General features: G+C 44.3%; 2 protein-coding genes and 1 long non-coding RNA gene across 3 annotated transcripts; 2 read left to right on the top strand and 1 right to left on the bottom strand.

Annotated features, from left to right (window-relative positions):
- Positions 1-55: 55 nt before the first annotated feature.
- LOC125739926 (E3 ubiquitin/ISG15 ligase TRIM25-like) lies at positions 56-6195 on the bottom strand. Its single transcript, XM_049010493.1, has 6 exons — positions 5535-6195; positions 2942-3037; positions 2555-2788; positions 2322-2466; positions 2185-2235; positions 56-801 (listed from the first exon to the last, which is right to left on the bottom strand). The coding sequence occupies exons 1-6, from the start codon at positions 6123-6125 to the stop codon at positions 278-280; spliced, it is 1641 nt and encodes a 546-aa protein (XP_048866450.1). The 5' UTR covers positions 6126-6195; the 3' UTR covers positions 56-277.
- Positions 3607-4567, top strand: LOC125739937 (uncharacterized). Its single transcript, XR_007397395.1, has 2 exons — positions 3607-3916; positions 3989-4567. It is a non-coding gene; the product is annotated as an uncharacterized LOC125739937 (long non-coding RNA).
- Positions 6196-9968: 3773 nt separating the features above from the next.
- On the top strand, positions 9969-12493 carry eif1b (eukaryotic translation initiation factor 1B). The gene is made up of 4 exons (XM_049010508.1): positions 9969-10200; positions 11104-11267; positions 11588-11689; positions 12248-12493. The coding sequence occupies exons 1-4, from the start codon at positions 10170-10172 to the stop codon at positions 12290-12292; spliced, it is 342 nt and encodes a 113-aa protein (XP_048866465.1). The 5' UTR covers positions 9969-10169; the 3' UTR covers positions 12293-12493.
- The last annotated feature ends 958 nt before the right edge of the window (positions 12494-13451 follow it).

The raw sequence follows: 13451 nt of genomic DNA on the forward strand, positions 1-13451 counted from the left end.
GTGATGTACCATCCCTCACTGGGAGAACGCGTTAAGCAGTCCCAATCAAGCAAGCTGAATCTGAAATGCTTTAATTCGATCACCACTAAGAAAGACAAGACCATCAATCCACTGAACTCAGAAAACATCCATCCATCCTAAACAACCATCATCATCTTTCCACTCATCTATCAATACTGTCATGAAACTCTTGAGTAAAAAATCAATCTGATTGTTACTGAAGAAGAGAAACGCTCATCCCACTCGCTAATTAGTCACCCTTATAAGTGCTTTCATTTCACAGAGAGCACAGTTTAACAGCAGTTCCCGTCCTACAGATATAAAATCCAGGATAGAGGGGCTCTGTGAATGTGGTCTGGAGCCTGTGCAGGAGGGTCATCGTGTCGGAGATGCTGTAGAAGGACAGGGTTCCTGTCCAGAAGTTCAGATACACCCCTATCCTGGAGGAGATGGGTCCATGCACTGCAGTCTTGCGATCATTGTGTCTGAAAAAGTAACTAGTGGGAGAGCAGAACAAACTCCAGGATTTATCATTGCGCCCAAAGAGGTCAGCTGTGCCTTTCCTGCCTATCCCATTATATGACACTGCAATATAGACCCCGATGGTGCCGCTCCACTCTGCCTCCCAGTAGCAGCACCCAGTCAGGCCTTCTCTACACAGCACTTGCTGGTGGAACCCAAATCTCTCCGGGTGATCAGGATACGGCTGGCAGTCCTCCACCCACGTGACCACCCTGTTCCCCTCGGATAAGCAGAGCTGTCTTTGGAGGGTGTTGGGGTCCAGCGTAAGCTCACAGGCATCTGACAGGGAAGGAAACAGACGCATAAAATACATGCTTAAAATAATAATAATAAAATAATAATCTTAATAAGTGTCAGGTTTTATGGTACGGAGTAGAGCCTGACCAATGATATCAACTGATGGGCACAGACTGGCCATCGGGAAGTTCGGAAATTTTCCTGCTGGGCTGGTCTTTCTTTCCTGACATATAACCTATATATAATATTTAGGTAACTGGTTCATCGCAATCGGTAGAAGAAAATACTAGGGGATTCCAGCTGCTTTTTGTTTCCAGTCCATTCCTGTTGACTGATAAGTGCTAATTGCAGATAAGTCAGTACTGGAATTTATAATGGCCGAAAAATGACAATTAAAAACAAAACGGAGAGATGGAAGGTGGATCCTTCAACCATGTTATGGGTGTCATTGCATAGCTTGTCCACCAGAGGGCACAGAGCGACTCTCCTGTTGGCAACACACGTGTTTGGAACATGCGCTTTCCTATGAAAACTTGAATATATATTGTTGTATATTTCTTAAAAGTTCTATTTATGAAAATAAATGGTTTTTTTTTAAATGCATTATGTCCTGTTATGTTGGTGAGGGAATTTAAATAACAAGAAATAAATGCTGAGGAAAACATTTCTTGGGAGACAGGGAGTGAGTGGCTCTCTGCCTGTGCTCAGAAGGTTGCTGGTTCAAGCCTCAGCAGAACAGTCATATGACCGTGGCTCCTTGAGCAAGGCCTTTTAGACAAACCCCCAACCCCCCAGGTCCAGGGGTACTGCACATTAGCTGATCCTGCTCTGTGACCCCCCCCAAGCTATGGAGAGCAACATGAGGTTGTACCTGTGTGTACCTGTACTTGTGCAAATTTAAAAAATCATCCTGAATAATATTATTATAGTCATATATATATATATATATATATAGGGGCATGGTGGTGCAGTAGTTAGCACTGTTGCCTCACATCTCTGGGACCCAGGTTCGAGTCTCTGCCTGGGTCACATGTGTGTGGAGTTTGCATGTTCTCCCCATGTCGTCGTGGGGTTTCCTCCAGGTACTCCGGTTTTCCCTCCACAGTCCAAAAACATGCTGAGGCGAATTGGAGTTGCTAAATTGCCCCTAGGTGTGCATGTGCGATGGGCTGGCCCCCCATCCTGGGTTGTTGCCTGCCTCGTGCCCATTGCTTCCGGGATAGGCTCCGGACCCCCCGCGACCCAGTAGGATAAGCGGTTTGGGAAATGGATGGATGGATGGATATATATATATATATATATATATATATATATATATATATATATATATATATTTACATCAAATAAATTAGGAAATTCTAGAAAAAGTGATCTTGAAAAAATCTTATGAAATGTTCTGACTTTGTTCGGCGTGTGTGAACTCACATTGTAAGAAATCCTCTCTTGTCTTAGGTTCCAAGAAAAAGAGTTCCGTCACTGCAAGACAATAAGAGAAATCTTGAATTGAAAATGTGATTTAACATAAAGACAGGATTCAATAGAATTAGTGCTTGCGCAACAACCTGAATTCCTGAGTAAATCTCCTTTGAGGAGGTATTCCAATTGGTCTTTGAGAACGGAGACCTCTGTTCCAACATCCGCAAATGAGCAGTACGGATTAAAAGCAACTTTGGACATGTCTCTGATGTCAAAGAGAGACTTGCAGTTCTGCAGAGAAAAGATAGACAGTGAGTCTTGCTGTACATTCTGATGAAGGCATCCAAATGAAAGCAGAAGAGTATAGCTGCATGCACACCTGTAGGAAAAGGATGTGATCCTCCGTATGTGAGAACTCCTTTAACTCTGTGTTTCTTCTCCTGAACTCATAGATCTCCTGCTCCAGTCTCTTCAGAATCTGTTCAGCCTGACTCACTGCAGCCTTCTCCTGATCTCTGATCAGCTGTATCACCTCAGAGCGTCTTCTCTCAATGGAGTGGATCATCTCAGTGAAGATCCTCTCGCTGTCCTCCACTGCTGACTGTGCAGAGCTCTGTCACAGATACAGAAATATAAGCACTTGCCCATTTCTCTATCCCCTCGTTCTCCTGTCCTCTGTGGCCTTCACTGGATGCCTGGAAAAGGTTCCGGACTAAACCATGAAATGTCTCTTAGGGTTTCTCTACATGTCCATGTTCCTACTCACCCTGAGAAGGTCTACAGCCTGCCTCAGCTCCTGCAGCTCCTTATGTTTCTCCTTGACTTTCTTTTCTGATTCCTTCTGCATTGTCTTCAGCTGCTTCTAAAAAAACCAAAATGGGGAAGTCGGGTGAGAAGGAAAGTTAGACGATTTCAAACACTAAAACATTCTGACTTACATCAACTCCAGATCAAATACTGATACGACCTTGATCTCAAATGAGAACATCATGTGGGGTGCCCTTCAAATAAACATTGCCGGTAAGAGTTTACTTATCTACCATGCGGACTTCCTACCTTAACATAATTGTAAATAGTGTGTTTTGATTGGAAAGTAGCCTCCTCCAAGACACAAACATTCTTCTGTTCATATGCAATAACAAATGTACTTTACACTAGGAAAAACACCCCGGTGAATTAATATTGCACTTTGTACTTTGCATTACAAATATCAACCCCCTGAGGGACCAGGTGACTCCATGTTTGGATTAATGATAGGTTTGTGTCCAGTTTATGGTAAGTGATTAAGGAGAAACATATAAGCTACAATAGAGAAAAGTACATTATTAATGAGTAAACTTTGTGAAGTATATGAGTACTAATGGAAAACATTATAAGTACTGTCAGAGAAACATGACAGTAGACTGTCATATCTTATAATATGCGAATGTAGCCAAGTGGGGAATATTGATCCCTTTGCCCTATTGGTTCCCCTGTGTTTTGGGTGGGGCTTAGCGCTATATAGAGGGTGGATTCGGTTAGGTATGGGGCTGACGCAGTTCCTGTTGCTGGCGGTGGAAGTAGCAGCTGTGCTGTGAGTGGGCAGGGGGTTAATTGGTTTCCGTAACCATCCCTTAGCCATTGGTTGCGGTATATTGATCGCATGGTTGGTGAAATGCATGCCGCTGGGGAGTTGCGTCCTGTTGCTGTTGGGGAGGTGGTGAAGGCAGCCCCAGCAGTGGTATAAGTCTTCCGGTTGGTGGTAGGTATATCGGGGAGATTAGCGGGATATTTAGTTGTTAGCGTGGCCTGTAAGTATTTTAATATATTGCAGGTTTACTGGGGAACGTGGACCTCGCCGCTGTTTTGTCTGTCCGGTTACCAGTGATCGACATCCGTGTATCCTGTGGAGAACGTGGATTCGTGGGGGTGGCCAGAGTGGGACTTTGGTGCCAGGAGTTGCTCGGAATGCTGCTATTCCGCTGCCGATTGCGGCATCTAGTCTATGCATATACTGCCTCAAGATTTTGTATTTTGGTTGTTCTGGTATGTTTTATTTTATTGCATGTATTAATTATTTGTGTTTGCCTTGGTTCGTTAATTTATTTTGATTGTGATTTTGTATTTATCTTGGGGGCGGTTAAGCAGGCCTAGCGGGGTAATGGAAAGCGGCGGTACCCTACTAACCTGGTGTTTTGTTCCCTCATCTGTGTTTCAGGGCTAGTAGCCTTGCGCAGCACCCGCCTGGTGTGTGGTGGACGTCACCCGTGTGCGTGTGCTGTAAAGTCACCGGTGTTGGTGTATTACGCCGTGTGCGGGGTCGATGGCAGGGATTGGGCGCCTACGGGGTTTTAGATTTATGGTGTGGACTACTGAACCTTTTCATTGAATGTAATAAAACAAATAACTTTTACTGGCTCGCGTCTCTGGCCCTTTCCGGTGATTCGAACCTGTGTGCTGTTTTGAGGGTTGGGGTGTTAGGGTCCCCAGGGCAGTGTCCCTGGGGTGGCGTAGTCGGCTACTCATAGGAAAAAAATGGGTATTGTAGATCGCTAGGCCACACAAGCAAGATCTTGGAAGGAATGTGTAGCCTATTAGAAGTCATATAAGTACTTCTAGAGTAATACAGAAATTAACATCTATGTCAATTTTAGGCTGCACAAGAACACATATATAAGGTATGAATGAGAAGCAAATAATCAGATGGTATATCCTAATACATCATGTGACTAGGGTGGCACGGACCCAAACGGTGTTGGCTATTAACATAAAGGGTGTAGTATTTTAGGTTGCTCGGCAGACCAGCTCAACATTATTACTTTGAAATAAAGTCTATTGATTTCACAAGTCCAAGTCTGTGGCTGGTTTGTTTAGAAATTCAGCACAACAGATAGTAGATCGACATGAAAGATTGATCCAGCTTGTCATCTTACTCTGTATCAGAATCTCCCCAATCCAAATGTAGGTAACGTTAAGCATATGGAAATGTAAGGGTATCCCCTGCCAATATAATATCCTAAAAAGGGAGTAAATGTGCTTCACCACAATATCATAGCTCTCAGTTCATAAATAACATCTTCATTCATGAATGCTGCACAATAGACCCCTTACATTATAAAAGTGCAGTACAGGCAAAAATATAATACATACAATACTCATTTACTCCCTTCCAATGAACCTTGAAAGCTGTGTGAAAATGTCCAGGGCATCATACATGTTGGATGTGGTGTCTCACATGCACGCAATCCCGTTATTCAGGGTAAATTTAAAAGTACACACCCCCACAGGAAGCCCTTGTGCCACAGTGTTACACTGTGTTACAGTGCTATACACTGATTGATATGAATCCCCTGCATAAAATTACTATTTCTAGTCCTTACCTCTTTCTCTGCCCTTCCTGCAGCAGCTGAGACTGTATCGTGGCCTCTGTGTTCATCCATCACACACAGCAGACAGATACACTGCTGGTCGGTACGGCAGTAGACCTCCAGAAGTTTGTCGTGTTGGGAACAGACCTTGTCCTGCAGATGTCCGATGGCATCAATGAGCTTGTGTTGCTTTCCTTGGTTAAGTTTATTGTGAAGCTGCAGGTCAGTTTCACAGTACGAGGCCAGACAAACTAGACAGGTTTTTATAGCTTTGCGTTTTCTCCCAGTACAGACTTCACACTCCACATCTCCAGGTCCAGCATAATGGTCAGCAGGAGTAGCTGCTTGTAGTCCAGTCTTCTTCAGGTTCTCCACCACTTCAGCCAGTATGGTGTTTCTGCCCAGAACAGGTCTGGGTGTGAAGGTCTGTCTGCACTGGGGGCAGCTGTAAACTCCAACATGATCCTCCTGATCCCAGTGTCCCTTAATGCAGCTCATACAGTAACTATGTCCACAGGAAGGAGCCACTGGATCTTTTAGCAGATCAAGACAGATTGGACAATTAAATTGATCCAGATCCAGGAGATATCCAAGTTCTGCCATTTTAGCTCTCACACAAACGCAGAGACAGAGAGAGTGTAGTGAAGGTAAGTTTCGCTTTGCTACTGTTTTCTCCACTCGGTAGGAGGGACTTCCTGGTTACTACTCAAATATCACAAGCAAGGGGAAGAGGCTGGGGGGAGGGGAGTGCTTTACAGGCCAATCAGATGCGAGAATGCGAAAGCCCGGGAAACTCAGGGAATTCAACCATGCGACGCAGGAATTCCTATGCAATGGGGCAAAAAAGAAACACTTGCTGGTTCAGCGAAGACAGAAAAATACAGCAGAATGTGATGAGCAAAAACCTGAATAAACACTTAAGTGAGAAACTCATACGGAGACCAACCCACCCCCATCCCAGTCTCACAAAGGCATTGAGCAAACTTTCATAGTAAAAACAGTCAGTCACACTTCAGGTTAGCAGCCCACGTGCCCCCTGTGCAAGGAAGCTTTACAAATTAAAATGGTAAATGGACTGCATTTATACAGCGCTTTTCTACTTATTACTAAATTTTCTATTACTATTATTTTCTACTCTTACTAAATTATTTGTCAGCCCCCCCCCCCCCGCTTTAACTGAGAATGGATTTAACCAAGACAGGAACCAATGAACAAATGTGAACTGTGAGACTTCATTTCCTGCGGGGGGGTCAGGCGAACAGACTCAACCGGCATGGGAGTGGCATGATGGAATGGGGTCTGATGATTAACAAAAGGGGAGAGAGTCGAAGACGGGGGGCCAGAGACAGAGGGAGGACGATGCAGGTGGACCATGGTTAATAACACATCCCCCAGCCAGGCCACTTAGGCGAAGGCACCACCACAACCAAAAAGTGAAGAAACTTTGAACGTGAAATTAGATATTTCAGGCCTCTAAAATGATCCAGTGACTGTAAAGTGATAATACAAAGGGCGAGTGCTAAAGCAATAAATATCCTTATCCACTGAGGGGTGCTGCTTGTGGACTTACATTGTAAACAGTACATGTATACACACCGGAAAAACAGGATAACCATTATTTATTATTACATGAATGTAACAATTCAGGCCTCTGTCATGAGATAATGAAGGAAAAAAACTTCACTGGCCCAAGTTGGATGATGAATATGATTGATTTGTAGACGCTGTAAAATAGTCAGAGTAATGATTGGGTCCAACCTCTAATGCTTTGTATTTTATTAGAGGCTAAGCATGGCTTCCACACAAACAGTGATGAAGGAGTATCACTGAAACGTTTGTGTGAATTTCCTTCTGGATGAATAAAGTGAATGTATGTATGTATGTATGAGTGTATGTATTGTATGTATCTATCTATCCATCCATCCATCCATCCATCTATCTATCTATCTATCTATGAAATCTATGGTGGGGCTCTGATAAAATACAGACTAATGAAGGGAATTACTATGAATGTAATGTTAAAACATGCATGCTACAGGAAATATGTTGCTTCAGCAGGGCAAAGCTGGAGCTACAGACTGACCGGAGTACGTCTCAGTCAAAATAATTTATCCAATGTCGTGGCTAGTTATTTTGAACTTGTGAGGTGATTTTTCTTATTAATCCCACTGCACGATGTGCTAATGGACTGGACTAACTTATGCTTCAACAATGTGGTAATACTTGCTTGGAAACAATGGCCAATCATGCATCCGTCTAACAGGCGTTTCCATGTTAAACAAGATATCTGATTTACATCCTCCCCTACACTCCGTTGTCCCAACAGTGGGCAATAAGATGTAATTATGGTTTAAGAGGTTTCAGCCTTGCCATTCTACCAGTTGTGAGGTCAAATCTCATACCTCTACATCAGTGTTGCTTAACCCCGCTCCTGGACATCAACCACCCTGCAGGGTTTAGGTGCCGTAATTTAACACACCTGATACAGATAATACTCCGGTTTCCCCCCACAGTCCAAAAACATGCTGAGGCTATTTGGAGTTGCTGAATTGCCCGTAGGTGTGCATGTGTGAGTGAATGGTGTGTGGGTGTGCCCTGCGATGGGCTGGCCCCCCATCCTGGGTTGTTCCCTGCCTCGTGCCCATTGATTCCGGGATAGGCTCCGGACCCCCCGTGACCCAATAGGATAAGCGGTTTGGAAAATGGATGGATGGATACAGATAATCAGGTCCTTCAGTAATATCTCAGTATTACAGCCAGCTTAGCGTCAACAATGCTGGCTCTAATACTGAGATGCTACAGAATCTCAGTACCGAGTGTACTGGGTGTAATACATCAGGGCTGCACCTAAGATCAGGAGGGTGGTAGACGGTTGGGCAGCCCTGCTCCACATGCTGCAGTGTTTCAAATTTTGGATTTGTTTTTAATGCAAGTTGTTTTAGTCTTGCAGTTTGGTATCAAGCAGGATCAGCAGAAGATGCATGGGTACTAAAATTATACCAAGCCAACTGTGCATCTGTGAAGCCTCTCTGCTAAATCACAGAAGCCTTACCTGGGGAAATGGGGTTATCTTTGCCTTTGTAATTAATTTATTTACATCAGGTGCAAGGATATGCGTGCAATTATAGGTCTGAATGACATCACTTTTCGTGAGTTTTCAGAGCAACCTGGGGTAACTAACCAACTTCAAAACAGGCCGAATAGTCGGTGCCTGTACAACAGGTGCGTCAGTCAGAAAAACAGCAAACTCATTTAATGTGTTGTAGGAAAGTTTCAAAAACCATGAGAGTTTGAGAAATGCGGACAGACTGCATCGTCAAAGAGGAGCTGTGACCGCAAAGCTCACTGACAGTGACTGAAAAGCACAGTAGTACAGCATAAGAGATCCATAGGGCCAAATCAGCACCTACGCATCCCAGTCCAAAGCTGGGATTTGTGGTGGGGCTGCCCTCCGGAATCCACTAGCTCCAAAACCGATAGGCAAGCATGCATAACCTGACGTCCTGACAGATAAGCATTGTTAAATATATACACAATAACAGTGTCCCAAGATCAAATTAGTAAAAGGAAAATAGTTTGCGGGCTGATTGATAATGTACTGCTAACGATGTAGCACCATTCATAAAACTCTCATGTTATATACTGTAGATTCACCATTTTCTTGTTAATGTTACTTTAAATAGGGGACAGCTATTATTTTCACTTGTGTATTTATTCATCTACAAAACTCGTTTTACAGCGCAACTGAAACAAGTATATAAATTGCTCACTGCAACTGAATTGTAAATAATAAAAGATTGCTGACTAGACAAACTTTTATGGAGAACATCTATCCATTCTGTCGTCTACCTGCTTTTGTGAACCTAAAAATGTTTTAAAAAAACTTTGCATGAAATTAATATGAACAAGCACTATAGTGAATTACAGTAATTAAAAATGTCTCGGTACAATACACTTAATGTAGGCTGACATAAACCCTTGATGTCCTGTATCTTTTCTGTTTTCACATCAGACTGTTTTGTTCAAAATTAGAGTCTGGGAACAATTTTCAATAAGAAAACAGCATCTTATGGACGACTTAACTATGACCTTCGACACGACACATCAATACATAACAATAATGGGATCTCAGAGACTGGTTTAACGTTTGGCTCTCTGTCATTGGGGGTGGAGATTATGCTGGGTTATGTGTTTGCGAACTTTGATGGTTTTACATTATGTTTTTGTACTTCAAACCCCGTTAAGGCTTTTTACATTAACCCTATTGATTCATAAGGCGCACTACCGGCTAGGCACTGACTTCGAGCAGCCCTGCCATATACGGTAAGTACCGTCACATGACAGGACTCGTCAAGACCGGTCTTGTGCCATGGTCTCAATTTCAGCCAATCCCGCAGTCGTAAATAGCGAGTGCTGCATGGCCACGCCCCGCACGTCACGTTATATCTCCTAATGCGAGGAGCGAGTTGTGTCGGCCATTTTGCGAGAGAAAAATAGCCTGGACGGTGTGAGGTCCTTTGGTTTTGTTTTAAGTCCGTATTTTCGTCTTTAAAGATTTTTAAAGGGCTACCTACTGCTAACGCCAAAAGGCACGGCAGATAAGCGCCGGTAGATTTCATCTCCACACAGTTATCGTCCTAATATCGCATGTCCACTATCCAGAACCTCCAATCTTTCGGTAAGTGGGCCGCACGGGTTCTCAAGGCGGCTAGTCGGCGACTACACGGCGGTGCCTGTTCGGTGGATACCGCCACCCAGCTCAAAATGGCCGCTCGGCGACAGCTAGACGGAATAGTCGTTTCATTGCATCTTGTTTGTAGTTATTGTGCTGTTGTAGTATTTTTTTAATGGTGATGCTGGGTGTTTAGAAGTCGAGAGGCATTTTAGTGAACAGGGCGCGTCGACTTGGTAGCTGCTTCGTAAATGAACCCAGTATTTGGGTTAAGTCCGTGCAGTTAAACGCACTATTTTCAAATGCACTAATTTCCCCGTTGCGTTTCTGTATTGTCTCTAAAAAACTTTCACGTCAAATAATGGATTAGTTAGCCAGCTGTGGTCTTGAAGGTGCTAGGGACACAAAGCTGTCTTTGTATTCCCCCTCCCCCGGGTAGCTGGCCCATGCTACCCTGCCTGCTGCATCCGTCGACATGTAATCGGTTGTTTGTCCCAGGAGGGGGGTGGGCTTTCCGGCAGACACGGCAGCTCCTTGGCGTCTCTTGTCGATCCCCGTGGTGCCTCCGCCGTTGTAGCAAGTGATGCGATGGACAGCCACCGTTCGGGTTGTTCGGCCACGGTTTGAGGCCTATTCTCTCAATATGAGCCCTTTGTAAGCTGTTAAAAAGAATGGCGATGTTAGAATACTGACTCGTCCGTCCACTGTCATTCTCTTGGAAAACACTCAACATTTTCGCCTTTACCAATGGTCAACATGGCGTGTCCATGGTGTATAGCGTGTAATGAGTGCTAGTATTGATTTGTCTAGTATTAGGATGAACACAACATGGGGGGGTCACTTGGAGGATCCTATTTCCATATTTGTTATGATGACGGCAGTGTGGTGATCACTTCATCTCAACCTCAGATCCCTTTGCTGATGCAACCAAGGGTGACGACCTGCTCCCGGCCGGGACCGAGGATTACATCCACATAAGGATCCAGCAGCGGAACGGCCGCAAGACCCTGACCACCGTGCAAGGGATAGCCAATGACTACGACAAAAAGAAGCTTGTGAAGGCCTTCAAGAAGGTATTCACCCACTCGTGGCTACATACCACAGGCTGACAAACTCTAGGGAGTAGATTGATCAGTTTCCCAGAATTATGTTCAGGTGGAATTCACTAGAACCTCAGACATCCACAATGCACTGGCCTTGTTCCCAATGTGCCTGATTTAGCTCAGTGACTGGATGACTAGTTCAAAATTCCTGTGTGTAATTCTGGTGTCCCATGTTGCTAGGTGCCAAATGAAAACTAGTATACCTGTTTGATGCCAAATTGTGAAGTTCAGTGTATGACTATGGGGGCTGGGGGGGAAATGATGGGGCTGAACTGGTGTCTGTGTTGCAGAAATTCGCCTGCAATGGCACTGTGATCGAGCACCCGGAGTACGGGGAAGTTATTCAGCTTCAGGGAGACCAGCGGAAAAATATCTGCCAGTTCTTGCTTGAGGTGAGTGTAAGAACTCTCAGGGAGAATTCATGATTTGTTCATGCTAATTTGAAAGGTGAGAATTGGTTCCTCCAGTGTGATAATTGTGGGATGTTGTTGTTGGGCCTTGTTTATGTCATATGGTGTTTTGAACTCCTTCCAGCTCTGGGTGGTGCTGAAGAGACTCAACTGCATGTTGCTTGCTGGGCTACTCTTGGCAGCACTCGTTTGCTAATTGTGCTCCAGGCTGTATTAGTGATGGGCTAAAATCAGTAGAACTTTCTGTGCAGTGTTACATTTTGCTTTTGATGGTGAATTTGGATAATTATCTTAAAGTCCAAGCTAATATGGCAACTGGATCTTAATGGTGTACTGGACCCATTCACTTAAGATGGTGTGCATCATTCTGTTGGTTAAAATTCCTGATGAGCCATAAATTTGTGCTAAAGCTGATCTAGTACAAGGCCAGGAGTGAGTCTAAATGGCTGCTAAATTTGCTGTTCCTTGGCAGCTGTGTGGGACGGTGGGTGTGAATTGTGGAAGGTTCGACTTCCCTCATGAGTTTTGTTGCTCTTGCAGGTCGGCATTGTCAAGGAAGAGCAGCTGAAGGTGCACGGGTTCTAAAGTGACACCGGAGCTGCCTACACCTCAGCCCCTGTGAAGCTCTCCAAACAGTGAACAAAGTTTAGCAACATGTCTGACAGGATACATACGATGCATATAATTTTAGTCAGATCGTTTAATTTGAATTAAACTATGGCAAAAGTGTGGATGTTTCTTTTTGGGAATTTTTAAATGAATAAAACAAACCTGAATGATAGGCAAGAGTTGCATGGAGATCCAGTTCTTTCCCCTACATCTGAGTGGTAATGAGGCATCGGCCACTTGGTTGCTTGGGTAAGGTGCTTTCTGCTCTTGGAAGACTAGTGTGAATGTTACCGGTTGACTAGGCATTGGGTTGGGATTTCCTTGCTTTGACATGGTCCGCAGTGTTTCTATGCAATCGAACATCCTGCTGCTTTTAGGAGCCATGACCCCTCTGAGTTTGGGGTCACCCTTGGTCACATGGCATCTGCCCTGGTTTTGGTAATGCTGTTGGCATGAGGTATGAAGTGTCAGCGCTCCGCTGCTCTGATGTGCATCAGACTGATTGCTGCCATGGGTATCTAATGGACTGCAGTTGGCTTAAGACCTGTGGCTTGCAGTCATTTTGAGAGCCTAGGTGTTCCACTCTAAGCTGTGATGGTTTTGCACTCCTATGTCTGGTAGTGTACATTAGGGTAGTCTGCTATAGCGGCTGCTTGGTCTCTGCCTGACTTGAAATTGCCCTCCCCTCCCTTAAGTTCTGTAAGTGTGGGGTTGTCTCTGTAAGCTTTGAACTGTCTGTCACATGGCTAAACATGAGTCAGTTGGCAGGAAGTTCTCACCCTTTTTTTTTTTTTGGTATACCTGGACCTGTGTCTGAGCCAATCAGTCATGGTGGGTGGAAATTGAATTTCCTTACTCACTTCAACCTCAGGCTATGTCCTTCAACACTTTGGTTTTGGTCCCTTGAATAACTAGCTATTTACTCCTGTAATGTTTTTAATGACACATCAGGTATTGGTTTTATAGGCATATTGGGAGCTTGGGATGTGCAAGTGAATTATTACATATCAATCCATAAATAATGGGGGCGCTGATCACTTGTGCTTCCATTTACACTGTGAAGGATGGGGTGACAGCTCTGAGAAAGTGAGGGGATACTTCTAAGGTGACTAAATGTGTTTGTAGATTCCTGATC

The sequence above is a fragment of the Brienomyrus brachyistius genome, chromosome 4 (genome assembly GCF_023856365.1).
Source record: "Brienomyrus brachyistius isolate T26 chromosome 4, BBRACH_0.4, whole genome shotgun sequence".
In the NCBI taxonomy this organism is placed as follows: Eukaryota; Metazoa; Chordata; class Actinopteri; order Osteoglossiformes; family Mormyridae; genus Brienomyrus; species Brienomyrus brachyistius.